The following is a 26,559-nucleotide window of genomic DNA, read 5'->3' as shown; positions in this document are numbered from 1 at the left end:
TGATACAAATATTTCTGTGTATTATTTGTGCTCGTCCCTTCTTTAGAATGATGGCAGCCACAGACCCACTGCTACATCTGGCACTTTAATGCATTAATACAGAAGCACGTATATTGCTACGTCTCAAATTTTAAAATAGTTTGGTAACAGTGTTTCAGTGTAATTGGTCTCCTTTGTGATCTTACTGCTTTATTTACTGGCAGGGGTCAGTGTGTTGTCCCCTTTTCCCCGCACTCTGCTGGGCCCACTGGGGTGGCACCTGATGATGACGATGATGCTGTCAAAGATGTTGTAGGGGTTGCGCAGGTAGTCGAAGAGCCCAAAGGCAGCCAGCTTCAGCAGCATCTCCAGGGCGAACATGCTGGTGAAGACCACGTTGCAGATCTCCAGGATGTTGGTCAGCTCCTCGGGCTGCAGGGTGTTGCAGCAGGGCCCAGGGACCCAGTCAGGTCACAGGGCAGCCACAGATCCCCTCAGATGCCCACCAGCTCCAGGACTCCCCAAGGAGGCAGGGAAGGCTGGCTCTGCCACCATAGCTGCGCAACCTGGCAGGTCAATGCCCGCACTGGAGCCTAGACCTCCCCCAGCATGGTGGGCTGGAGAACCCTGCAAGCATGCTGCATCTCTGCCCTGCTGAGCAGTCCACTGAGGCAGCAGGACCCCATAGGGCCGACCTTCCACATGTTGGAAATGATGCTGGTACAAGATGAGGAAACTGAGGCTCAGAAGCAGCCTGAGGACACATGACTAGATGCAGAGCAAGACAGGAAGACAGGCCAGAGGTTGCCAGAAACTCGCTGTTTGCCTGTGACCCTATCCCATCTAGTGAGCATTTACCTGGTGCAGGCCTGCTCCTTGTGCCTTACAGGCATCATGTCCTCCCTCCCTCACAAAAGCCCATTTGCAGATGAGGAAGTAGGTTTCAAGAAGGCCAGTCCCCTGCCTGAGGCTGTGATGCTAGTAAGGGGCAGAGCCAGGATTCAAACCCAGGCAGCCTGGCTTCCAGACTCCCACACTTATCTCCTGCCTGTGCAGACCTCCCCCGCTAGCCCTCCCCTCTCTCCTTGCCCAGCAGCGGTGGTCTCAGGGCTGCAGGTGGCTGGAGACCACCATGCCCTGTGGAGGGGGGACAGAGACCAGGCACCTACTGGGTGCCACAGTGGCTCTTTAATCTTCTGAGCACGTGGTCTGTGGGGCCCACTTCACCTGCTTCTCAGGGGAGGACACTGGGGAAGTTAAGAGTTAGTCACCAGCTGGTCAGGAGCACACTAGCCCCCTGACCTCAGAGCCACCCTCTGCCTCAGGAGCTATTTACCTCCTATTTTTAGCAGCACCTGACACCCCTCAAATGGGGCCATCTGAGCAACCTGTGTATGAAACAGGCCACACCATGGGTCATGACAGGGGGCAGGGCTCCAGGTCCTTCGCAACCCCTGCCTCAGTTTCCTCATCCATAAAACGAGGGGGTGGAACGAGATGATGCCCATTCCTAACCTCCCTGCTGAGGGCCAGAGGCTCCGGCCCTGCTCTGCCCTCACTGACCCCTCTGAGACAGGTCAGGTGTCTGGTTTCTGCTCACCCCAAGCCAGGTCGCTCCTGTCTGAAGCACAGAGAAGGGCCATGTGTTAGGCCTGACTGTGTGCCCATGCTGAGCTTGATACCAACACAGTCACTGATGCCTCAGACAACCCAAGAGGCCACTCCTGGGGTCTCCAGTTTACAGATGAAGAAACGGAGGCTCAGAGATGGGCTTGCTCAGAGCCACCAAATCGGACTCCAACGTGCTCTCCCATGACATACATCTGAACTCGTGGTGCACCCCCTTACTCCTCCACCACTGCCTGCACCCCACAGGTCTGCTGAGCATCCACTGAGCGTCCACTGGGTGCTGGGCTTGGGTTCCCCAGCATGGCCAGCAGCAAATGAATCAGATGCCCTCCCTGCCCCCAAGAAACACCAGCTTTGGTGCCAAAGCCCAATATGCCAGCTAACAAACCAGTCCGTAGGTGCTAAAAACAGGAAAGTTGGGGAAACGGTGGCAGTGGAGTTGGGAGCAGTTCCTGGAGGAAGTGGCATCTCAGCAGAGACCTGGAGCTGAGAGGGGGAGCCAGATGACAGGGAGGAGAGAAGGTGTCCCGGTACAGGGACCCGCCAGGACAGGGGCAGGGAGGTGAGACGGCAGCCATTCACCAGCACCACCCACCCCAGCCCAGCCCCTCCAGGGCTGACAGGGAGTGTCAGGGGCCTGACTTTGATTCCATTTGTGTTAAAAGGATAAGAGAAAAACAGAACAAGCAATCGCCAGCTTCCCACCTGGCGCCTGGGAAGCCTAATAAAACTGTCAGCTTCTCTCAAGCCCAGATAAAAGCAGAAAACCCCATTTCCATCTGTAATTACATTTGACTTACAAAATGGTCTCAAAAGGGGAGTGGGACTCTGAAAGGGGCCCCTAGGTGGGGAGAGCCAGGGCCCAGATGCCGCTCGGAGCCACTAAGCTCCCAGATGCCAAAACGACGTCCACAGAGATGAAAAATGTGCACACTGACAGTCCGCAATGGTGATCAGCCCGCACCAGGCCCCACACGCTGCACACACACTCCCACCCACAAGTGGTGCCAAGCCGGCGCTCTCCCCGAAAGGTCACTCGCATGCTTCCCTTCGCCCTCGCAGCAGCTGTTTCTCTCCTCAAGTGCACACCTGTTCATCTTTTCCTAACGGACCATCCATCACTTCTGCAGCATTTTTCTGGGAGAGAGACAGCAAGCAGAAGCGAGAGAGACGAATATAGACACAGCGAGTGAGACGCCGAAGTGGGAGTGTATGTGGAGAAGGACAGGGACAGCAGAGAGACAGACAGACAGACAGACAGACACAGACACGGGAAGTGAGAGGCAAGGGCAGGGTGTGGAGAGCCGAGACAGAGAAAAACACAGATGGAAACAACAATGAAGGACAAAGATGGTGACACTGCGGGAGTCAGACACAGAGCCAGAAAAGTGGGAGGGAGCCAGCAGACAGACAGAGGCCGCAGAGAGGCAGCACAGACAGACCCACGCACTGGAAGAGGCAGAGCCAAAGGGCAGGGCAATCAGGATGAGCCAGAGGCTGGAGGGTAGAGGGCAGATGAACAGACGCTGCAACCTAGAGGTAAGGCCAGAAGCAGAAGGACAGGGGCAGAGGGCAGCTTATTCCTGCCTGATGCCAGGCTCAGAGGCTCCTGGCAGCCCCCAGAAAGCCCTGGAACCCAGCACCACCCCCATGACAACAGAGGCAGCTGGAGTTAAAAGCACCTCCCAAGTGCCAGGCAGTGTTAAGCACCGTCCCTTCCTTTGCCTCACTGATGAACTCCTAGTCATCCACCAGGATCCATCTCCAGCGGCACTGCCTCTAGGAAGCCTTCTCTGACTGCAGCCCCTGTTGGTATCTCTCTACCCTGAGCCCCCACAGGGCTGGAATGTTGGACACTGAGCCATCCATCCTCTTCTTCCCAGAGTCACCTCAGACCCGGGTCAGCAATGACTTAGGGATGGCTAAAGGGAGAACAAGGACTGCTTTGACCCCTCCCCTGGCCAGGAGGCCTTGAATGCAGCCCCTTGGGAGCTAGGGCCCATGGACATGCCCCAACCTGAGCGAGGCTGCCCCAGGAGGCCCCTGCACCCCTGCCCATTCAGCCCAACACTATGCTTTTTATTGTCCACCTTGGTGAGCATCTTTTAATTCCAGGGCAAGATGAGGCTGAAGGCAGCCTTGCCCGGCTTGGGAAGTCCTGCACCTGGGGGCATGAGTGCCAGGATACGGAGCAGAGGAGAGAGGAGACAGAGACTGCTCCCAAGGAGCCACGTCCCCCCACCCAGGCCTCCCCGCACTGTCCTGTCAGCTTCATGGACCCTCCGATTCAACCTCAGCATCCCAGAGCCCAACTCTTGTGCACCATGTCACATGGGGCAAGTCATTACACCTCTCTGAGCCTCAGTTCCTCCATCTGCCCAGTGGGGGTAAGACACCCTGCCTGCCCCATAGGGCTGCTGTGAATCTCACACAGGAAAGAGATGTGATGTCACACATGTGACAGCAGATGATGTTGGAGGAATCTGGCCACCCAAGCTGCCCCCAACCACCGGTTTGTCACTCAGCCTCAGTCACAGACTATTCTGGGCCCACCCTCCTCCCTGGGATATCCAGGGGCACAGACTTGAGCACCCTCTGACAGCATCAAGGGTCACAAGCACTCCCTCTGGCTGGCCATCCCCCTTCACCTGTCACCTCCTCCCAGGCCAGTCCCTGCAAGGAACAGCATCTTCTGCCACAAGGAATCTGGTGGCACTCCCTCATGATTCTGGCAGTAGTGACCACCTAAAGGCCACTAGCACTTGCAATCTAACTTCTCATTTGAGGACTGGTGACCAGGGAGGGAGGGAGGGATGGCCAGATGGCATAGGAAAGCGATGTCCAGACTCTGCCCGGATCTCACCTGCCACCCACATGGCCACACCAAGCTCCCTGTCAGCAGGGTGGGCAGCCGGGGCACGGCAAGGCGGGACCCCCACGATGCCTCCGCTCTGCAGTCACCATCCCTGCAGGAGAGGGGCTGTGCCTGATGGCTCACCTCCTCCTCTCCTGCTCCTCGCCTTCTCTCCCTGCCTCCTGGTCACCCTGGGCTGCCTCTCTCTGCAGGCACCACCTCATACAGGGCTGCTCAAAATAAACAGGAGGGCGGATCGTTTCCCACCAAGCAATGTCTAGGAGAGGAGGGGAGTGGGACAAAAACACCAGTGGTTCCCCAGCAGGCCCTGCACAGAGCTGGGTCGAACAATGGCTGCCACACGGAGCTGCTTTAAAAATAACATTTTAAAGATTCTCCCTCCCCCTCACTTTTTCTGTAATTAATTCATTTTTTGAGGCTCCAGACAGCAGTTGGTAAACTCACCCCAAGGGTGAATCAAACAAAAGATTCATAAATAATTCCAAATTAGTGAGCACCAGGCTCCTCCATGGGTTGACCACCCCCAGCTACTCTTCACCGTTGGGAGGCCGGGTGACTTGCCCAAGGCCATGCTGCCAGTCAACAGTAGAACCAGGGGTGGAACCCAGATCTTGAACGGTGGATTTCCCCTCTCTGGACAGCACCCTTCAATGTGTGGGGAGGGGTAAGGGTGGCTGTGAGGTCGATGCACATGTAGGCTGGGGGCCTGGCAACTAGTAGGCCCTCAGCAAAAGGGGATCAATCCCTCTGAGGGAAACAAGCTGGGCACCTGCTTCTCCCAGCCCCATGGGGGCTTGAGGAGTGCCTGCAGCCCCAAGAAAAGAGGCTCCACTATGTGGACTGGCCTGAGGCTGGGGTAAAAGGAGAGGCTTCCCTGGCTGCAGTTGCCCTGAGGGGGACAGCTAAGGCAGAAACCAGTAGACCCCTGGATTAAAATAGCCTCTGAAAAACAGCCCTGATTTATAGTGTATGCCAATTCCCATGGTGTAAATACTCCCACCGTGGCCAATTTCAAGCTACCAACTGTTTAAAAACAGGCTTGCAAAATTCCTGAGTGCTAGAAAATTGACTCTTGCAAGCTGTGCCCAGGCTCTGATATAGCAGGACTGTGACAGGACTCCTTGGTGCTACAGGCCCCCACTCAGAAACCAGAGCCAGCATCCCAGCAACACCTGCTCCCCAGGAGGCCTTCCCCAGGAGAGCTGGCCCAGTCACCCCTCTGTTCCTGGTAGGCCTGGGCCAGGCGGAGACTAGGAGGCTGGACTCTAGGTGCGGGGGCTCCGGGCTGCCTGTCTCATCAGCTTTACCCTGCAAAAAGCCTTCCCCCCTGTCCTCCCCAGGGACATTTTTAATTAAGCTGGAACGGCTGGCAAACCTGCAGCTCCAGAGTGCCATGGCAGCCCCAGGGGCCATATTTAAGTAAATTGAATGAAGCCTGCGCTTGGCAAACTAATGAAGAGGGAAATGAGTAGGGCCCACGGCAGGGCACAGCGCTGGGACAGGACCTCTGCAGAAGGAGGAGGCAGGAAAGCACAGGGGGCGTGGCGATCTGATTTCTGCAGGAGGGTCAGTTTTGGCACAGAAAGGTGTGGGTTCCAATCTGGCCCCTGTCTGTGGGACCTTGGGCCAGTGACATCCCCCTGGGCCTCAGGGTTGCCAGCTGTCAAATGGGGTGCCCTCACAGGGCAGGGGTGGAAGTAAAGGGCAGAACCTGCCTAAAGCCTGGAGGACAGCGGGAGCCAGAAAAGAGTGATTTTTCCAAATGGAGTCAGGGCTGGACTTGCCGTCCAGGCCGTCACCTGGCATGACCTATGGACTGAGACATCTTCCCTAACCCACCTGGCCCTCCATCCTGTGTCCCCACAAATAGCCCCCTCTCCTCCTGTGTGCGTGCTCGCCATGGCCCGTACCCCCTCCCTGCCCCCTCCCGGAAGCTGTCCCCTCCTCCACGCATCCCCCTCCTTGGGGACTCTTTCTCTGACCTCCTCTCTCCTCTGAACCCCCAGCAGTACCCTCGATGGCCCGAGGGGCCTGGGACACACCATCTAACTCAGCCAACACCCCCTGCACCCCACACACCCAGAGCTGAGGACAGAAGAAACCTCAGGGTTGGCTGAGAAGGGACATGGAACCGCCTGTGCAGGGCAACCTCGGAGCCACCTTCAGTGCCGTGGGGCTGTGAGGAGGGTGGAGTAAGCGGGGATCAAGGACAGGAGGATGCCCACCTGCCTACAGCACACAGTGGGCAGAGCACGAGGAGCCTGGAATGTCAGTGGGAAGGTTTGTGTTTTGTGCCAAGGGCGATGGGAGCTGTGGGAGCTGCGGGCGGGGGAGAGCCCAACCTCAGGAAAGAGCACTCCAGCCGTTTGGGGAGAATGGACAGGGGGGCTCATGCAGAGGTGACAAATGGAGGTTAGACCTGGCAGGGACTGGCAGGGAGGGGGGTGGGTGCATTGGTGTCTGGGCTGAACTGCTCAGGAAACAAGGAAGCGGATCCCCCATCCTCGGCCCCAGCCACCCACCAGCGCACCTGCTTGCCCGTTTGGCAGACACCCTGAGCTCTCCCTCAGGGTGGGTGCAAAGGCCACATGGATGAACGGGACACAGCCCCCCCAGGCAGGAGCCGGTGACACGGGGAGTGTGCAGCACACCCCGGCTGGAGGGGCTCCAGCTCGGGCCGAGGCAGCCCCCCACCCCATGCTCAGGAGCCCCACCCCGTGCACGCGCCGCTGCCACTGGCCTGCTCGTGGTGCTCGATGCCCATGCTGACGGTGTTGACCAGGATGGCCACCATGATCCCGCGGCTGAAGTACTTGCTGTCCACGACACCGCGCAGCCTGGCTCGCGTCTCCCGCCACACGCCCCTGCGCAGCCCGGCGGCCCCATCCGCCCGCACCTCCTCTCCCTCCTTCTGCGGCCCCGAGGAGGCCCCGGTCTCGCTGCTCTGGGCCCTGTCCCCGTCAGCCTCCTCCGAGCCTCTGCCTGAGCCTCCGGGCCCTGAGCCCTCCCGGCCCAAGTCGGCGCTGCCCAGGCCTGAGGGCTGCTGGCCCGCCTCATGCTGGCAGTGGGGACAGGCAGAGGGGTCAGAGGCCAGCATGGCAGAGATGGGCTGCACCAGAGCATGGGGCGTAGGGTCCAGGGGGCTGTGTTGTGGGCACAGCTCTGAAAAGCAAACAGAAGGTGGATCCATGCCTCAGGGCAAGCTCGAGGGTCTCAGAGGGGGCAGCACCTGCCCGCACCAGCCCCTGGCCTAACCCTGTCCAACTCTGTCCCAACCCCGTGTGTGTTTCGGGCTCCTGGGACCCACAGACTCCCCACGCAGAAGCCACAGGGCCTGTGGTTCCTGAGGAAATGGCTCCGCCACTTGGGGCTGTTTGGCCCTGTGTAAACTTGAGGCCTAGAGGCCAGTGGCAGGGGTGTGGGGAGGACTCTCGCGGCTCACACAGGGCCTCAGGCCCGCACACCTGTGAACGGTCCTTTCTCCATCACTTCCTGGCAATGGCCCTGGGTTAGCTGCTGAACAAAACCTCCCAGGACCCCAGGCCCTCCCACCATCCCTGGAGTTTGCAAAACGGCTCAGGTGGAACTGCTAAAAGAGCCAGACACCCATGGAGGGCTGACCCCCTCACAGGAAGCCAGGGCGCCTCAGGAAGCTGGACTCTCCTGCCTGCATGTGCCGCTCCGCTCGCATTCCGGAAAGGAAGAAGGCAGGAGCCTGGTCAGGGGGCAAGCCCTCGCTCCAGACCTCCCTGGACTTCCTCCCTCACAGCGGGGAGTCAGGGCAGGCTCCAGGGGGCCTGGAGAGGCCCGCGGGGGCAGGAGCCGGCTGGCAGATGCTTCCACCCTCGGTTGCCCCAGGGAGAGGGTGAGAAGCCTGGGCACGGGCTGGACCAGAGTCTGGAATCTGTGAACCATTTCAAAGAGGGGCCAGGTGTTCTCTCCCTGTGGCTTGGTTTCTTGGTGTTTGCTGTATTTTCCCAGAATAAACACGTTTTGCTTATGTAACATTAAAGGGAAAGAAAAGCATGCAGTGCCTGCCCTTCATGTCTGTACTAGCCTCTGCTGTCTCCCAACACCCTGGACAAGGGCTCATTCATCCCCCAGAGCCAGGGTGAGGCGGCCACAAGTTCAGGGGTCGCCTGCCTCAGCACAGGCCAAGTCAAAGCCCTTCCCAGCCCTGTGTGTACTGGATACCTGGGGAAGGGGGAAGGCACCGAGGCCCAGGCGCGGGGGCAAGACCTCCCCCCAGAGGCTCCCTGGACTCCCCTGCAGGTTCCCTGGAAAGGGTGGTGTGCAGCAGCTGGAAGCCCCTGGCAGTGAACACCCCTCCCTGTGTCATCCAGGAACTCTGATGCCAGCCCTGCCCAGACCTCAGCTCCCTGGTCCGCATGCCGGGCCAGCCCACAGGCCACCTGGAGCCTCCTTCTAGACCACGCCTGGATGGCTGGTGCCCGAGGACAGGTGGGCGGCAGCTCTGAGCACCAATTTCCCAGCTTGCCTCCCAAGAATTTCAGATTCCAGAATGTGAGAGCTCCAAGAACAGGGCCTGGGGGTGGCTGACTCCCGCTGTGCAGAAGCCTCATCCCCAGCTCCACCGAGGAGGAGACAGGCCCGCAGAGGGCTGGGGGCTATCCAAGGCCAGGGGCCGTGCACCTGCTCTGGGGTACATACAGTCCTGATGCCTACTTCCCTCCTGTCACCACCCTGCGGCAGGACTGGGCCTGGGGGCAAGCCCACCTCCTGTGGCCCATCTGCCTCCTCCTGCAGAGCTTTCCAGTTCCCCCTGGAGGCGGGCTCCGCAAAGCCCAAACCTTGACATCCCTGAGGCTTTTGTTACTGACAGGATGTGTGACCTTAAGTGACCCTAGCCATCTCTCTGGACCTTAGTTTTCCCATTAGAAAATGGGGAGAAATCTCACTCTGCCCGTTTCTCAGAACTGTTTTCCAGAACAGATTCAGAGCCTAAAGCACTAACTCTCAGTTCGGGGAGATGGAGACGAGGGGCGAGAGGAAGGGCCCAAGGCAAGAGGTCACAGAGTGGCACATCTGTCCCCAGCACGCCACACCTTTGCAGGGTGGGCTGGCCCCTTCATTCCAGGTGGTGAGCATCACTGCCCAGGTGTGCCAGTAAGCATGCTGGGGCAGCTGGGCCCCACGTGGGTGGGAGTCTTAGAGTTCTGTAAGACAGAGGGTAGATGGTTGCTCACTTCTTTCAGGTGTGGATCCCAGAGGCTGAGCCCAAGTCCACATGCACATGCCGAGCTCAGAAGGGAATTCCTCCAGGACGGGGCTGAACCCCAGCCAGGCACTGGCAGGTGGCACTGAAGGGAGGGGAGGGGCCTGAGCCACCAGGCGGAAGAGGCCACAGGGCTTCATATATGCTCACCCTGGTACTGGGAACAGGGGGAGACATACGTGCAAACAGGGCTACTTCTGAGTCCCTAGCTGGAGGGGCAGGAGGCCTGAGTGGGGCACCCTGGAGGCCACGGGAGGCAGGGCCACTTACTGTAGTGCCTAGGCTCCTTGGCGAGGGGCCCAGGCCTGGCAGGGGTAGGTGCTCCGGGGCCTAGGGCCTGGCGCCGGCTCTGCAGGGCCTGGTAGAGGCCCAGGGCGCGGCGTTTGGCCTTGCGCAGGATGTGGCAGACGTACTGGAAGATCTCCTCGTAGCAGTCGCCGGGCTCCGCGTAGCTGGCCACCGTGCTGGAGGACAGGTAGCGCTGCCTCTGCTCCAGCATCAGCCGGTGCTCCCGCTGCTTGGTCTCCGAAAACTGGGTCGCTATGACAACGAGGCACAGGTTGATCATGAAGAAGGAGCCCACCTGTGACCAACGGGAGGAGAGGACAGGGACCGGGATGGAGCAGACAGAGGGTGGGAGAGACAGAGAGATGGAGAAGGAGAGAGAGACACGGAAACAGAGGCGGAAAGGAGCACAGGAGCAGGAGCAGGTAACACAGGACAGCAGGGCCGTGGACAGCCAGGGCAGAGGGACACAGAGAGACACCAGGAGAGAATGAGACAGGCTCATAGAATGGAGACACACGCAGTGACCGGAGTACATGCACACAGGGAGGAAGCAGGGAGGGTGGAGGCCCAGAGAGGAGAGGCACGGGCACAGATAGGGACAGGAAAAGATCGCTGAGGTCTTGCTCCGCGGGGAGGCAGGGCCCCAGGACGTGGTGCCCAGGCTGCTCCCCAGGCCCCAGTGGACCGGCTCCAAGCTCGCCCCTAGGCGCTGGCTTTAGCGCTGACATCCCAGCAGGAGGCAGCTGTGGCCAGGAGGGCAGGCCCAGCCCCACTCACGCCCCGAGTCCCACCCCATCCTTGCCTCCCTCTGGCCTCAGCCGGGCATCCATACAAGAAGCTTCCCTCAGAAAGGGTTTACTTGTGTGGCTTCATATGTGCTTGGACGTGTGGGGAAAGGCTATCCAGTTAGTACCAGGTACCCTGCCTGCTTATGACCGTGGTGTGCAGGGCAGGCCCCTCTCCTGGCATTTGCTAAGCCTATGAATGGACTCAGTGACCTGCCAGTGAAAAGAGATGTGGTGCCTCCTCCAGGCTGCCCACCAGAGGCTCCCGCAGGCCACAGCCCCAGACACAGATTCTGCCTTCCCTCTTTTTCCCACAGCACAACTGGGGACCTGGACTTCTGGGGATGCCAGAGGACTTCCTGACCCAAAAAACCCTGGGAAAATTCCCAGATAAAACATGCCCTGCCTCATTACTCTCTTGGTCATGTCCCCCACAAGCATTTCCTGGGGAACAGCTCTGTACCAGGCCTGTGTGAGGGCTCATGAGGAGAGGGCATGGACCCTGTCCTGGGAGCTCACCCCTGTTGGGCTTCTACCCAGCCTGCCTCTGCCCTGCTGCCCCTGGGTGACCCAGGCTGCTCCTCCATCCCCTCTGGACCTCCATGTCCCTATCTGTAAAATGCAAGCCTCAGGCAAGATGAGTGCAGGGCTTTCCAATCAGAGGGCACACTGGGGACCTGGATATGAGGGCTGAGGGTGCTTTGCCTCTGGGGCTGGGGGTCCTCACCTGAGAAACATAATGGGCAGGTGACCTTTCAAGGGTACACAGCAGCATAGTTGTTCAAGCTCTGCTCTCTAGACCCTTTCTCCTGTGACAGGGCCAGGACCCAACAACTGCAGCAGTAATCACAGCAGGGCACATTTATTGAGCACCTACTGTGTGCTAGGGCTAGCAGGCTTCAGGCTGTGTATCACCCAATCCTGCCCAGAGCTGGAGCAAGCCAGGTGCATCACTGTTTCCCGCTTAACTATGAGCTTGGGGGACTACAGCCTGCCTGGGGTCATGCAGGGAGTTACGGACTCCAGGCCCACCCCTAGCTCTGGCAGGAGCAGCAGACGGCATTCTCCAGCCCCTTTTTGGAATTCAAGGCTGCTCTAACAAGCCTAGTGCTTTGTGGTGCCCCCATGGCCGAATGCTGTCTCCTTCAGGGTCTCTGTGAGCGGCCCCTGCCCAGAAGGCCCTTCCTGACTGCCCCGAGCCTCCCACTCCCCCATCCTCCTCCAGGCTGGATCAGAGACCCCGTTTAGCCTCCCCTGGGCTTCCTTCTGTCATGGCCCCTAAGGTGCTGTGTGCGCTGGGTCAGCTGTAGCCCACCCTCCCCCACAAGACTTGAGCTCCTCGAGGGCAGGGCTGGGCCTGCCTCCCTGCTGGGTTCCGGCACTCAACTCAGGGCCTGGAGCAGCGCAGGCTTTCCTGGCAGTGCCGGGAACGAACAAACTAGTGGATGATTGACAATACTTAACAGAGCCTAGGCCCTCCTCCTATCTGGGGTCCCTCCTTATGGGTCCATCACTCAGCCTCCCAAGGAAGGCGTCCAAGGGAGGCCAGCAGCAGGTCTGTCTCAGGTCACCCCTAGGTCAAGGTCCCACCAGCCCAGGATGGGGTGCTGCCCCAGTGGTCCAAGCACACCCTCTCTCCCCACCAGGAAGCCAGGGTACCCAGGCTCACGCAGCAGGAAGCTAGCAGTGATTCTCCCAGGACTGAATCACCTTGACATTTGGGGAACGTGCTATGGCTAAAGCTGCAGTCAGACATGACAAAGTGGATGAGCTCGCACTGGGGAGACTGTCTGGGGAAGGCAGGGGGTGCAGCCAGGAAGGGGGCCCTGCACTGGAGCAGATAGGGCCCCACCTCCATCTCCAGTCACCCCTATAAGGCAGGGCTACCTGAGAGGTGGAACTCCCTCAGAATTTCAGGCAGCCCCACCAGGTCCCAGCCAGGGTCGGTCTCTTCTCCAGGCCCCGCAGAAGCAGTAGCTCTGAAGCTCCAGAGCATCTGTCTTCCCACCCCAGGAGGAGGGGCAAGCAGGAGCCCTGGAGAAGCTTCTGAACTGGGATGCACCCAGCTAAGGTCATGCAAAGAATGTATTCCCGGGGACTACAGGGACACATGAGCAGGAGCAATGAGGTGGACTTGAATGCCCAGAAATGAGAGATGAAGTCAGTCGGAAGTGATGGACGCCCCCAGCAGCCTCCGATGGGTCCCTTCAGCCACCTGCTGCTCAGCTGACTTAAAGCCCGCCCCTCCTGCTCTCTCCCACCCAGCTCTCCTGGCTCTGGGGGCTCCTGGGGGGCCTCCAAAGACTCCCCCACCCTCTGATCCATGGGTCCTGAGTTCGCCTGGGGTGAGCCCCAGTGTCCCTGACACTTACTATGATAAGCAGGATAAAATAGATGAAGTTGTAGAAGGAGTGCGCATCCATCACGTAGTACATGATCTCCACCCAGCCTTCTAGCGTGATCACCTGCAGCCAGGACAGAGCAGGAGAGCCGACACGGTCGACCCTCAGGCAGTGGGCAACACAGGCTGCACCCAAACAGAGGCCCGACCGTGCATGCCGGACCTCGCACACACACAGTCTCTCATACTTCTCACAAGGGCTCGGCAGGGCAGCCGTCCCCATCAGTTACACAGGGGAGGGCACTGAGGTTCAGAGAGGTTAGGGCATTCGCCCAGTGTCACAGAGCCAGGAAGGGGTGGAGCTAAGACTTAACACCTGGTCCCTCTGGCTCCAGAGCCCACCCCAGGGGCCCTGGGCTCAGGCTCCAGCTCACCAGCTGGGCTACTCTCTGACCCTCAGCTTCTTCTTCAGTGCCTGAGGACAGCAGAGCCCACATGGCAGGGCTAGGGTACCGCTCAGCTGGGCCTGGGGGAGCGGCTGTGACGAGGCTGCTGCGGCTCTGTCCCCCACACACTCCCTCGGGAAAGACGAACCCTGGCCCCTCTCCAGCGCGACCATCTTGTCTGCTTCTGGCAGGTGCTCAGAGCAGGAGCCACTGGGGACCCGCCCACCCGCAGGGCCAGAGTCCTAAAGTGCAGCTGCCGGGCTGGGGCCACGTCACATGCCACTCTGCAGCTCTGACTTCTGTAATCCTGATGCTCCGCAGAGCAGAGCAGCCACCACAGCAAGGCTCCCCAGCCTCCTCGGCAGCTGCTCAGCCCCCACCCTCTGCTCCTGCCCTGCTCTTCCTTCTGGGGACAGCAGAAGGTAACCTGCACCAAGCGCTCACTGCACACCAGGCTGACCGCTTGGCTTACATCATCTGGTTGATTCTTCTCAGCCACTCAAGGTGAGAGGGACTGTTCTTGCCCCATTTTAGAGATAAGAAAACTGAGGCACAGAGACATCAATAGTACACAGAAGGTCCTACAGCCCTAGTTCCCTAAACGTTCCCTGCCCCCATCCTCCAGAGTATCATGGAGCTATGCAACGGGATAAAGCACTTTTCACATAGTCAGTCAGTGTTGCTTTGTGAATGTGTGCATGTATGTATGCTCGGGTCACAAGGTAAAATGTATTTCTCACTGACTTTTGCTCTCAACATAAAGGTCTGAGAGACCCTGCCCTGCACGTCAGACAAACAGCTACTCAGCCCTCCCTGCACTCCCCCAGGCTTCCCTGCACCCACCCAGGTTGTTGCTCAGGTGGTCACCTCCACCAGGAATATCCTTCCCCGTGTGTCCCCCATGTGGGCCTTGCCTGGTTAGCGCCTCCAACAGGAGGACCTGAGCCCTGCCTCTCCTCTCTACAAACAAACCTTCCTGCTGGGACCCACTTGCCCCCAGACAACCTGGGGTTCTGCAAAGAGCAGTCAGACCTGAGTTAAAATCCTGGGGCTTCCATTTAATAGCACTCCATCCTTGGTCAAATGGTTTCTTTCCTGTGAACCTCAGCTGCTCTGTCTGTGACGTGGGCATGTGATGCCTGTGGTGCCAGCAACTTGGGCAGATTTCAGTGAGACAAAGTGGGGAAGGCCTAGCTCAGAGCCCTGCCTACCGGGCAAAGCTGCTCACTCCACCCCTCACCCCCGACGGCCAGCGCCCCGGGTCCCAGCATGGGGCCGGTGCCAGGCCCGTGTGCCCTCACCTGGAAGATGACGATCCAGGCATAGCCGATGTTGTCAAAGTTGATGGCGCCCTTGTGAGGGTTGGCACTGCCTGTGCGGCACACGTTGTAGTAACGGTTCCAGTTGACACAGAGCCCGCTGGTATTGAGGTCCTGGCGCCCTGCCCCGAAGTCATAGACATCGTCCTTGGACAGACAGCATTCACGGCCCTGCTCCTTGAGCGGGGGAATCTCATGGCAGCCCATGATGCCATTGTCCCCCGAGAGGGAGCAGATGAAGGGCATCTCGTCATCCTCTTCCGGCTGGTAGTAAGGGGGCAGGGCCACATCCCCTTGTCTGTCCACAGGTGACAGTGGGTAAAAGAGGAGAAGGGGAGGGGTCACCACTAGAAGGAGCAGGAAGGGGAGAGGCCATGCAGTGTGGCAGTATTGGCCCATGGGGCCCTGTCATTATCTCCAGGCCTTTGCACACGCTGTTCCCCTACCTAGGACACCCTTCCCCACCTCTGCCATGGTCACAAAATTTCCCACTGACCCACTACGGTCAGTTCCAGATTCTCCCAATCTGGGGAGCCTGTCCTAAAGGAGCCTCCCCAGGATCAAGCAGGGCTGGTCCCAGGCCCCCATGGCCAGAATGCGCCCCACACACACCTGCGCTATTTCTCCTGGGGCATATGCAGCCAACACCCCTGACATGCTAGAGCTCTCATGGGACAAGGACTGGATCTCAACATCCCCAGGCCCCACACACTGTCAGCTCCAGACAGTAGGTACTCAACAAACAGATGCCGAATTTTACTCATCCAACGGATGAAGGGCTGACCCGCTGCCTGCTCCACCCCTTCCCATCTATTTGACCTTGGGCTGGTCTCTTGCTCTCTCTGGACTTGATTTCCTCATCTGTAAAACAGAGATGATAATCTGTGCATTGCTCATCCTGCAGGGGAAAGTATGGTTCCCTGCAAGCCAAACAAAATCCCAAAAGTGTTTGTCTAAGGAACCTGACCAGGTGGTTCTAGGATTTATCTGAATGAGAGAATAGGCAAGACAAATTTTTAAAAGAAGAAAGAGGAGTGGAGTCCAGCCCTACAAGGGAGCAAAATACTCTACAACTATTAATAACATAGTATGGGATTGCAACAGGAACAGAAAGATTCGTGGAATACTGCAGAGCACAGGGATAAGGCCATATGCAAAAATAAAAAAGATTTATTATACTATAGAAATGACATTTCAGATCCACGGAATGGAAAAACCAGACAGTTGCTATCTGTTAGGAAAATAATAAAGTTAGTACCCTACCTCACACGATATACAAAAATAAACTTCTTGAAGACTTGGTATCAAAAGAAAAAATAAAGAATGCATATTATCAATTGTTATATTGTTATATTGTTATATTGATAATATATTGATAATAATGAATCTATAATATCTGATAATAAGATATTATATATATCAGATATACATTATATATCTGATAATATTTCTTATTATTAATTGTTTATATTGATTACACACCGAAATAATACTTTGGATACATTAGGTTAAGTAAAAGAGATGATCAAATTAAAAATAATATACTTCTGGTGGATTAAAAAGTATAAATACAACATAACCACAAAAATACTATAAGAAAATGTTTTTTTTAACTCAAGATAGGTAAAGCCTTCTTGGACTTGATACACGAAATCCAAATTCTACAAAGGAAGAGGTCAAGAAGATTGACTATATACAAATGTAAAATTTCTATGAGCCAAACAGAGCAAAGTAAAAAAGGCAGGCAACAGACTGAGATAAAGCAGGCAGACAAACCGTGGCATCAAGGGCCAAGGAGAAGTATTTTTCTGCAGACCATATGGTCTCCGTGCCAATTACTCAGTTCACGATTGTAACATGAAACAGTCACAGGGAACAGGTAAAAGAGTGGGTATGGCTGTGTTCCAATAAAATTTTATTTACACAAAGAGGCCAGAGTTTGTTGTCCCCTGGGTATTTGCAACATATAAAGCAAATAAAAGATAACTTGAGCATATTAATATAATAACCTTGAGCATATAATAACCTTGAGCATATTAAAATCTCCTATAATTTAATAATAAAAAATAACCCACTAGGGGAAAAAGAACAAAAAAATCAAGGAAAAAAATTACAGAAGAAATAAAAAAGGCCAATACATAGGAAGAGAAGCTCACCTCACTAATAACAAGAAAGTGTAAACAAAAATAACAATATGATCATTTTACATCCATCCGAATGGCGACTATTTCAGGGTAGAGGTACCGAGTGTAAGAAAGGGTGAGAGCAAACAGCCCATGCATACGCTGTTGGTGGGAATGCAAATAAACATTTTTAGAGGGCGATTTGGCAACATCCATCAACAATTACATGTATAGATTCAACCCAAATACATACGGTCACCTGAGTATAAGAAAAGCACCATTGCAGTTCAGTGGAGAAAATGTGGACTTCCTGATCAATGGTATATCCATATAACCACATCAACCGAATGTCCATATAACAAGTGAACCTTGATCCCAAATACTATGCTAAAAATTATTTGAGATGGAATGTAGATCTAAATGTAAAAGATAAAACAAGAAAGCTTCTTAGAAAAAAAAAAACACTGGAGAATATTTTCATGACTTTGAGTTAGGATAAGATTTCTTACACTGAACCCAGAAAGCAATACTAAAACATGACTGGTAATCTGGACTTCATTATAATTAAGATCTTTTGTCCATCAAGTGACACCATTTAGAGAGTGAAAACAGAAAACTCAGAAAACTCCAGCTGGAACAGAATATCTCCAGTATATATATATATATATATCCACCAAAGGACTTAAGTCCAGAATATAAAGAACTACTACCAATTTATGAGAAAAAAAATACAGTTTGAAAATGGCAAAAGACCAGAAGAGATGCTTCACAAGAGGAAACATAAATGGCATGGTAAACACATGGAAAAGTGTTTATCATCACTAGTCATCAGGAAATACACACGAAAAAACCACAAGAAGATACCATTGCCCTCTCGCTAGGACAGTTATAATGAAAAGGACTGACAATACCGAATGTTGCTAAGGGGCAACTGGAACTCTCAGATTTCGCTCGTGGACATTTAATGCAACCATTTTGGAAAACCATTTGGCAAAATCTACTGAAAGTAAACATATGCACACCCAGCAAGTCCACTCCTGGATATTTACCCAAAAGAAAGGATGGCTTTATCCATCCAAAGACAAGTACAAGAACATCCATGAGTCCTAAAAGCCAAAAAACCAGAAACCTCCCAAATATACAGCAGGATGGAAACATAAGTGGTGGTATATTCACTCAGTGGAATCCTCACCACAATGAACAAGAAGGAACTACTAACACACAAAAACATGGGTGGATGTCACAGACACTTTGTGCAGAGCCAAAGCAGCAGACACAAAAGGCAACATCCTACATGATTCCATTTAAAGAAACCTCAAGAACAGGCCAAAGAAGTCTATGGTGATAGAGGTCGGAAGACAGAGGGTGAGGGACACAGTAACTGGGAAGGGGCGGGAGGAAGCCTGGGCACTTTAAGTTTCTCTGGGTCGACTTCCACTGGTTATACCCAGGTAAAACCTCATCAGATTGTACACTTAATAGTTGTGCTTTTCACTGAATGTAACTTATACCCTAACCAAAAAAAACTATTTAAAAAATGTATGCAACTTTGACTAGCAATTATGATCTGTATGACATATACACTGACCGTGAGTACATACAAGATCACATGCACACACGGTATGCCTTGCAGCCTTGTACGTAAGAGCAAAAAACTTGGAAAACACACAAGGGACTGGCTAGATGAACCGTGGTACATTTGTGGAATGAAAATTATGGTGTGCAAACATGCTCAAGACACATTGACAAAGCAATTCGTGTTTTTAAAACCTGCCTGGGGGTAAACAGTCATGTGTGTGCATGTTAATGCCCAGGCAGAACCTGAGAGACGGCACCAGACGCTTTGCAAAGAACACCAAAGCTGGGCTCAGATTCCCGGACCCATCACCAAATAGCTAAGTGACGTTGTCCTGATTCTGCGCTCATCGAATCCTCAAACAAACCATCTGGAGTCTCCTCAGGGGCGGAGGCACCTGGAGAGATGCTTTGAGCACACGCACTAGGAGCGGTCACAGCACGCTCCAGAGTCAGGAGATCCGGGGTTCTAATTCTAGTTCTGACCTTGCCAAGCTTGTCCTGGACCAAGACGCTCTTCTCTGGGCCCCAGTTTCCTGGTCTCCACAAGGAATCAAAAGCTAAGCATCTACATTTCATCCTGGTTAGGAACTGCTAACCAAATAAATGAACTGATCTAGATACCCAACAACCAAGTGAATAAACTCACAACTGAGGTAATTTCAGACAGAGATGGTGAAGAAGAAAATCAAACAGGATAATGCAATCAAGTGCCTGGGGGAGGATGTGGTCAGGGAAGGCCTCCAGGAGGAGGTGACATTGGGGCTGAGCTGGCATAATGAGAACAGGGTGGTCATGGCATGGCCTAAGGAAGACCCATGAGGGACAGAGGGACCTGGATGTGTTCTGAGCCCCCAAAGCTGAGAGCTCACACCTCCATCGTTTGAGGGCCAGACCAGGAGAAGCAGGTGCCCCATCCTGCTGCCCCAGGGCCCACCTCTCCAAATGACTGATGCAAGTGTAGGCTCCCCTCCCACCCGCAGGGCCCTTACACATGAGGGTGCCCCTTCCCTGGTCTACTCAGGTGCCCACTGTCCCCCCACAGCAATGGGCAGGTGAGCCAGTCTGTTTCCCAGCCTTCACCCCAGCTCTCATTCAGCTTCATCCCCACAGCAAACAATCAGGTGGGAGGGAGGGAGCTCAACCCACCCTGTGCAGCGCCCCCAAGCCTCTGTCCATGAGTCCCCCACGGGAGGCGCCTGCGACCAGCCCTCAGCCCAGGCACAGCCCAGAGGCAGGACCTCCAACTTCTGCTGTGTGCTGAGCGTGCGCTTGCCAAGAGCAGCCCCTTGGGGGCGTTTGCCCAGCGAGAGGATAATGAAAATGCTCTCCTACTGCTGCCTCACCAGGCCCTGGGACAGGGGCACACTTATGCCTGTTAAAGTGAGCGCACATCCACACCACACGCATGTGCGTGTGTACATCGCTCAGAGGTGCTGCTTATCCTCACACTGATTCTATAGATACCAAGTTTCTCAGACAACTCAACCCAACCCCTCTGAGCCAAAGCCTGACTTCTGTTTAAACAGCTGGACAGTCATCTCCCTGAGGAGCAGCCCCCCTCTGCCTTGTCCCCGGGGGTTTTTAGACACAAGTGCAAGGGGACCTTTCCTGGATGACTCAGTCACTAACAGGAATGGCTGTGCTGTAATTAGAGTGCCAGGTCCTATGTCTACTTTTGAGGTTTTCTGTCTTCTTTTTCCCTGTGGGCATCACTTCTGCCCTTTACCTTCCTATCTGACCTCCTTCTAGTTTGCTTTTTCCACTCTGTCGGCCCCAATTCCTAATTACCAAAGAAGTTAAAACTATGTACTAAGTAAGAGTCACTAGGAGCTAAATTAGCATCAAGGAGCTTCATGGACTTTGTAATACCAATTCTGAGAGCTCAGGCCTTTTGCGCTCATATTACGGTCCAGTCGTTCATGGGAGACCCATCACCAATGCACCCGGGCATATCCCTTCTCTTTCTGCACCACTGGAATAAGGATTGGAACCAGGTGCTCAGTGGGGAGCGCTTCCTAGCCCTCATATGCTGCCCCAGGTAGAGTGGGCTGGGAGCCACCCAGCTGGCAGGGGCTGCACTCACACGGTGAAGTTCTCCTCGAGGAAGCAGCGATTGCGCAGCAAGCCCGCCCAGAGCTGCACGCCGATAATGCCAAAGATGAAAAAGACAAAGAAACAGAGCAGGAGGACATTCCCCAGCATGGGCAGCGTGTCCAGAAGCAGGTTCACCAGGATCCGCATACCTAGGGTGGGGGAAGGTAGACAGATTGTGAGACAGGGAGCAGAGGCCCCAGAGAGGGAGAGCAGGGTTAGAGAAGAAGGGAGGGGCAGTGGGAGGAATGGGTGGAGATGTGTGATCAGGAGCTCCTTACCGCTCCCAGCCCACTCAGTGGCCACCAGATAGACCTTCTTGGTACCTGCCCCTCAACCCAGAGGCCATGGAAATGGCTCTGGGCCCTGCCACACTTCCACTAGATTGTGGATGAATAAGCAGAAATTTATGGAGCTTCTGTTATGTGCAAGACTATTCAGGTTAATGCACAATTATGAGCTCCTTCAGTCTTCATGACAACTCTGGGAGGCCAGTAATATTATCTCTATTTTATACAAAAAGCAACTGTAGGTTCATAGAACTGAAGTTACTGGCCCAAGAAGCTACTAGCGTTCTTTCCACAACCCTCAAGTACCCAAAGGCCTGGGACCAAGGCTGGCTCATCTCGCTATGCCCAGCACCAGCATGGCTACAGTAGGTGCCTAATGAATGTGTCCTGGATGCCCTTCATCTCCAGGCCAGCCACTGGTTCCAAGTATGCCAGGATACACCAGTACCAGCCAGAACAACCCCATGACCCACCCACTGCATGATGGAACCAGGCAGAGCTCTCAGAACCACCTGCAGAAGAGCCACGGCCAGCAAGGGACTCAGGTCTGGCCTGATGTTAGGAGAAGAGGCCTCTTCACCTCCTGAGAAATAGCTGCAATGAACCAGCCAAGCCAGAAGCCAAAAGAGGAGAAAATGGAGAAATAAAGATGGAAATAGGAGTCCAGCAAGGGTGACAGAGTGACCTGAGGGCAGCTTCAGGTAGGCATGGGAAGGGGAGCAGAATGAGTTAGTCACATCCTGGAGGGGCTTCATGTCCTGAAATATGGCAGGCGGGGAAAGAAAGCCTGTGGAAAGCACACAACCTCTGACTTAGAAAGATCCGGGTTCAAATCCTACTCTGCTGGCCTGTGGGAACTCCAGCTAGTCCTGTCCTCTCTTGAAGGATGAGAACCCTTGACAAAGGAGCCCCCAAAAACAGCAGCAGCCACTCTGCAAAGTTCACAGACTCCAGGGCCCACCCAACCTTCAGCAAACCCTAGGGTCCCCAACCGAAAGAGAAAATGGAGAGCATACTATACTTCCATCCCTGCCCCACCCTTACCTACCACCCTTCACATCTGTCTCCCCACCCTTCCATTCTGTCCCTCTTGCACTGGGCTGACCCATCCACACCTTCCATGCCTTCTGTCTCCCCATAGGCTCAGCCTCCCCTACCCTAGCTATGAAACTGACCTGCTGTCCCTAGTCTGGGTGATGTCATCTACTACCTCAGCTTCAGTAACTGTATGTCACTCGCTCCCCACTGACTCCCTCATGGAGATCCAGCTGCCCAAGTCAAGGTGTTAGGCCCCAACAACCTTTCTGGTCCTATGGAAACAGCACCACTCCTCTACCCTAGTCCCTATGGCTTGGGCGGGCTGGCATAGAGATCACATGACCTAGGCCCAGCCAATCAGCATGTTCTGTTCCTCCATCCCCAGTGGTTGGTCCAGCATTGGCATGTGATCCCAGTCATGACCAATGAGAGTCAGCCTTGAGACTTCTTCTGAAACTACAGGGGAAAAAAATGTTTTCTTTCTGCAGAGGTTGCAAGCTAGAAGAGCTAAGCTTGGAGCTGCTGGGCCATCTTATGTGGGTAGGACAGCACCTGACTGAGATTGAAGCCAGTGCAGGGAAACAGCCCAGGACAGAAAGGGGGCACCTGCTGACAACAGCTCCTCTCTAGAACACAAATCTGGGCACATCGCTGCCATGCATGAAAATCTCTGGGGCTTCCACCACCTACACAAGCTGGGGTTTGAGGACCTCTGGTAGGCAGAGAGGTCCCTGGCAGGACTGCATGCCATCCATGAATCTTACGAAATTTCTGTAAAATGTGCAGGTACAACACCGTGAATTTTTCTGAGGACAAGACCCATTCAAGTGTCTGTGGCCCCAAAGAGGGTCACCCTTGTTTGTACACCCACCAAGATCCTATGAGATCCAACCCTGCCTGCTGTCCAGCTTCATCCATCTCCCTCCCCCTCCTCCTCCCTGTCCTTCTCCCCCTCCCTCTCCCCTGCCCTCCCCCTCCCCTCCCCTCCTCTCCCCCCCTCTCTCTCAATCCAATTTGCACCCTATGCTTAGCAACACCAAATTATTTGAAGTACCCTAAACATACCCCAGGACTTCACACCTTGTGCTTTTATTCATGCTATTCTCTCTTCTGGAACCCCTCCCATCTCTCTTATGGCTGGCAAGCCCCTATGCAGTCAACACAGCCCAGCTAAAGCTCTACTTTCTCTCTGTGAAGCCTTCCCATGCGCTTTCTCAACTCCATCCCAAGTAGAGTTCATCCCTTTCTCTTCTGCTCTGGGCAGTCCCAGCACCTCTGACATAACCTAAGCTGCCATGTGCAGCTGTGCATGTTGCATACTGCACAACTTGGCGGCCCCATTCACATCAACATCTAGTCTTCTAGCCCTAGTGTATACTCCTCTGTTTATGCTCCTGCCTCTTTCACAGGGCTGGAAGCTCCTGGGGGCAAGGCCTATGTCAGAGTCAGTGTTCCTAGAACCCAGCAGGTCCTGGTCCAGAATAAAGGTTCAGTCAGCATTTGCTGAATGACGTGGTAAGTCAAGGGGAGAAAGTAGAAAATTGGAGAGGGGAGGATGGAAGGATGGTAACAAGAAGAACAGTGGCCCTGCACAGCTTTTTATTTATTCCAGAGGGGTGACGCTGAGGTGGTTGTTAACAAGGGTGATTATTTGAGGTTTGCATCACAAGCTCTGTGCAGGGTGATTTCCAATCAATAATGAATGCCCGCCCCCATCCTCCCACCCCACAAATCCAGGTCAGCCCCCTCTGGGGGAAGGCAGTGGGGCTTCCTCCCAGGCTGCTGCCTCCAGCTGAGAGCAGGCCAGGGTGAATTGGGGCTCGCCACCCAACCTCGCCAGAGACACCCTCACCAGGGTAGCCAGGTGGGTGTGGATGAGGGAGGCAAGAAGATAGAACAGGAGCCCCTGTCATCCTTCCAGATGTTAAGTTCGTCAGTTTCAGGGCTTTCTGGTGCCCCTTCATTCATTCATTCATCAAACACTTACAACTGTTGCATGCCAGCTGCAATGCCGGGTACGTGGAGAACCCAAAACGAACAAGTCCCATTCTTCCACCCCCTCAGAGTTGTGCCTAGTAGCAGGGGGACAGGAGACCACAGCTGGGAAAAGGCCCTCACCTGGAGAGGGGGTGGCTCCAGGCACGCTCCTGGAGGGGCTGGCTTGAACAAGGCCCGGCAGGATGACGGGAGCTTGAGGCACAGAAGCGTGACAGTTCAGAGGGCCTCTGAGGCCACGTCTGGAGGGTGGCTGCAGAGTGGGGCCTAAGGCCCGCAGGACTCTATGCTAGGTGACTGGTTGGGGAGGTCAATGGAGCAGATTCTAAGCAGACGGAGCCCCTGGGTGCCTTTGCGCTTTCAGCAGGAAGGGGCAGTCCTGGAGGATGAGAGAGACGCGGGAGGCGGGCACAGAGGGCCAGCAGCCGCTGAGGAAAGGGGCTGGATCAGAAAGGCCTCCGGGAGGCTCTGCTGAGTCCCAGCCTGGCTGCTCTGTGGCTGCTCCCGCGGGCCCAGCCTTTGTCGCTCAATTAATTACACTTCCCTTGTTCTCCAGGATATTGAGATTCTGAAAGGCTCCTGAAACCTGCCCCGCTGGCTTCCCCAACTGGCAGCCCATTTCCTCCCTACTCCTCCCTCTGCTGAGCTGGGCCCCAGCTCACTTCCAGCCCTCCCTCGGGCCCAAGGAGTCCCAGGGCCCCCGAGCCAAGGCATAATGAGCTAATTAGGGACCGAAAATGAGCTCATCACTTCCATGCAGGGGAAAAGGGGACATGGGACTAGAGAGTCAGGGCAGGCCCCCATAGGACCCTGGCTGATCCTCCTTTTATGCCCACAGTCAGGTAATTATCCAACACAAGTGGGACGGCTCCCCTCTGCCCTCAGCTCCCTAGGCACTGGGCACGGGAGGTATAGGCAGAGAGAGGTGAGAGGGAAACAGAAAGAGAGAAAGAAAGCAAACAGGCAGAGAGATGGAAACAGAACAGAAACGGGAAGAGAGAGATGGAGAGAGGCTGCTGTGAAGACCTGACCCCATCTGCCTCAGACCGTCCTTTATAGTCAGACCTCCTCCTCCAGGCAGGCTCCTCTGATTCTCACCCCAGTGAGTCAGGAAGCCCCCCTGCCCCTAGATCCCTCATGACTCTCACTCACACCATCTCAGGATGAGCTTACCTGGTTCTGCTTCCTTCCTGCGCCTTTTCAGGCCTCCAGCCTAGAGGAGAGGCCAGGCAGGCCTCTGTGGGAAGAGGCCACAGGAAAGCCCATGAGCATGCTCACCTCCCAGCTGAGAAGGGAACAAGGCCCCCAGGGTCCCCAGGATGTCAGTGAAGTCTCTACCCTTGTGAGCTCCCAGAGCACCACCCAGGACAGGACATGTGGGTCCCAGCCCTGGCTGGGTAACCTTGAAGCAGAGCTTGCCCTCTCTGGGCCCCCATGTCCACATCTACATAGAAGACAGTGGTTCCTGTCCAGCCAGCCCCTCAGGAATACCACGGGGCCAAGACACCTCAGGGGTGAGCCCCTGAAGTCAGAAGCCACCAGTAGCCCATCCACCCTATGGGGAAAGTACAGATTCTTACCCTATCCCCTACCTACGCCTGCTCACAGGCCCCCACAATCCGCCCCGGCCCACCTCTCCAGCCTCACCTCCCTCTGCCCACCACGTACCCCTGAGCCTGCTGCTCCAGCCGGACTGGAGGATGCCCCAGCACCCCTGCCCCTCTGCCTCCCACTATACCGCCCTCCCCATGACCACAGGGCTCCGGTTACTACTAAGCCGCCTGGGGCAAGGCCAGGGCCACTTCCCAAGGCAGGAGGGGCTCTGTGCCAGTGTGACCCAGCCAGACCAGCCACCTCCAGCCTGGAAAGCCCAGGGTCAGGGTCACCCCCAGGCCCGCACACACATGCAGAAGGCCATCTCTCCTTTTCAGACCTCCGCTGAGTGGTCACTTCTTCTGGTCCCCAGTGAGCTGGTGCCCCTGCGGTGAGCTGCCACAGCCCCACCCTCCCTCCATCACCACACTTATCACACTGTTGGCCTCCACCAGTTCATGGCTCTGCCCCTTGAAACCAGCTGTGTCCTGAGCACAGGGCCCAGGGCCTGGCACAGAGCGGCCCCTCCAAGGTGAGCAGCTTGAATGAAGGAAGAAGTGATGGATGAGTGGATGAATCTATTCAACAAATATTTAGTGAGCACCTACTATGTGCCAGGCCCTGTTGTAGCCTCTAGAGATACATCAGTTAAAAAAAAAAGCACACCAAGTCCCCTGCCCCTGGGAAGTGACATTCTAGGCAGTGGTAGGATGAGACAGACAGAAAACAACAAAAATACTAAGTACATTTTCTCATCTGTTGGGTGATAAGTGCAATGAAAACAAAACCTGAAACAGGAGAAAGGGGTGGAGAGTGCCAGGCTGGGCTGAGGAAAAATGGGTGTAAAACAGTGGCCGGGAAAAGGCTCCCTGGCAAGATGACACAGGGCAGACGCCAAGGAGGTGAGGGAGGCAGCTGTGTGCACACCTGGGGAAGAGCTTTCAGCAGAGGGA

The 26,559-nt window shown here is 55.2% G+C and overlaps 1 protein-coding gene across 3 annotated transcripts in view; it reads right to left on the bottom strand.

Moving 5' to 3' along the window:
- CACNA1I (calcium voltage-gated channel subunit alpha1 I) overlaps positions 1-26,559 on the bottom strand; it is a 112,241-nt gene that overhangs the window by 30,251 nt on the left and 55,431 nt on the right. For all 3 annotated transcript variants that reach the window (XM_037006920.2, XM_073213901.1, XM_073213900.1), the window contains 6 exons: positions 20,683-20,842; positions 14,881-15,196; positions 13,165-13,257; positions 9,990-10,302; positions 7,224-7,645; positions 260-411 (listed from right to left, as the gene is read on the bottom strand). In XM_037006920.2, the coding sequence (XP_036862815.2) occupies positions 260-411; positions 7,224-7,645; positions 9,990-10,302; positions 13,165-13,257; positions 14,881-15,196; positions 20,683-20,842 (1,456 nt within the window). The remainder of the gene's footprint in view (positions 1-259; positions 412-7,223; positions 7,646-9,989; positions 10,303-13,164; positions 13,258-14,880; positions 15,197-20,682; positions 20,843-26,559) is intronic.

This window comes from Manis javanica, chromosome 10 (genome assembly GCF_040802235.1).
Source record: "Manis javanica isolate MJ-LG chromosome 10, MJ_LKY, whole genome shotgun sequence".
Taxonomy (NCBI): domain Eukaryota; kingdom Metazoa; phylum Chordata; class Mammalia; order Pholidota; family Manidae; genus Manis; species Manis javanica.
This window is presented reverse-complemented; position numbering and strand designations above follow the sequence as displayed.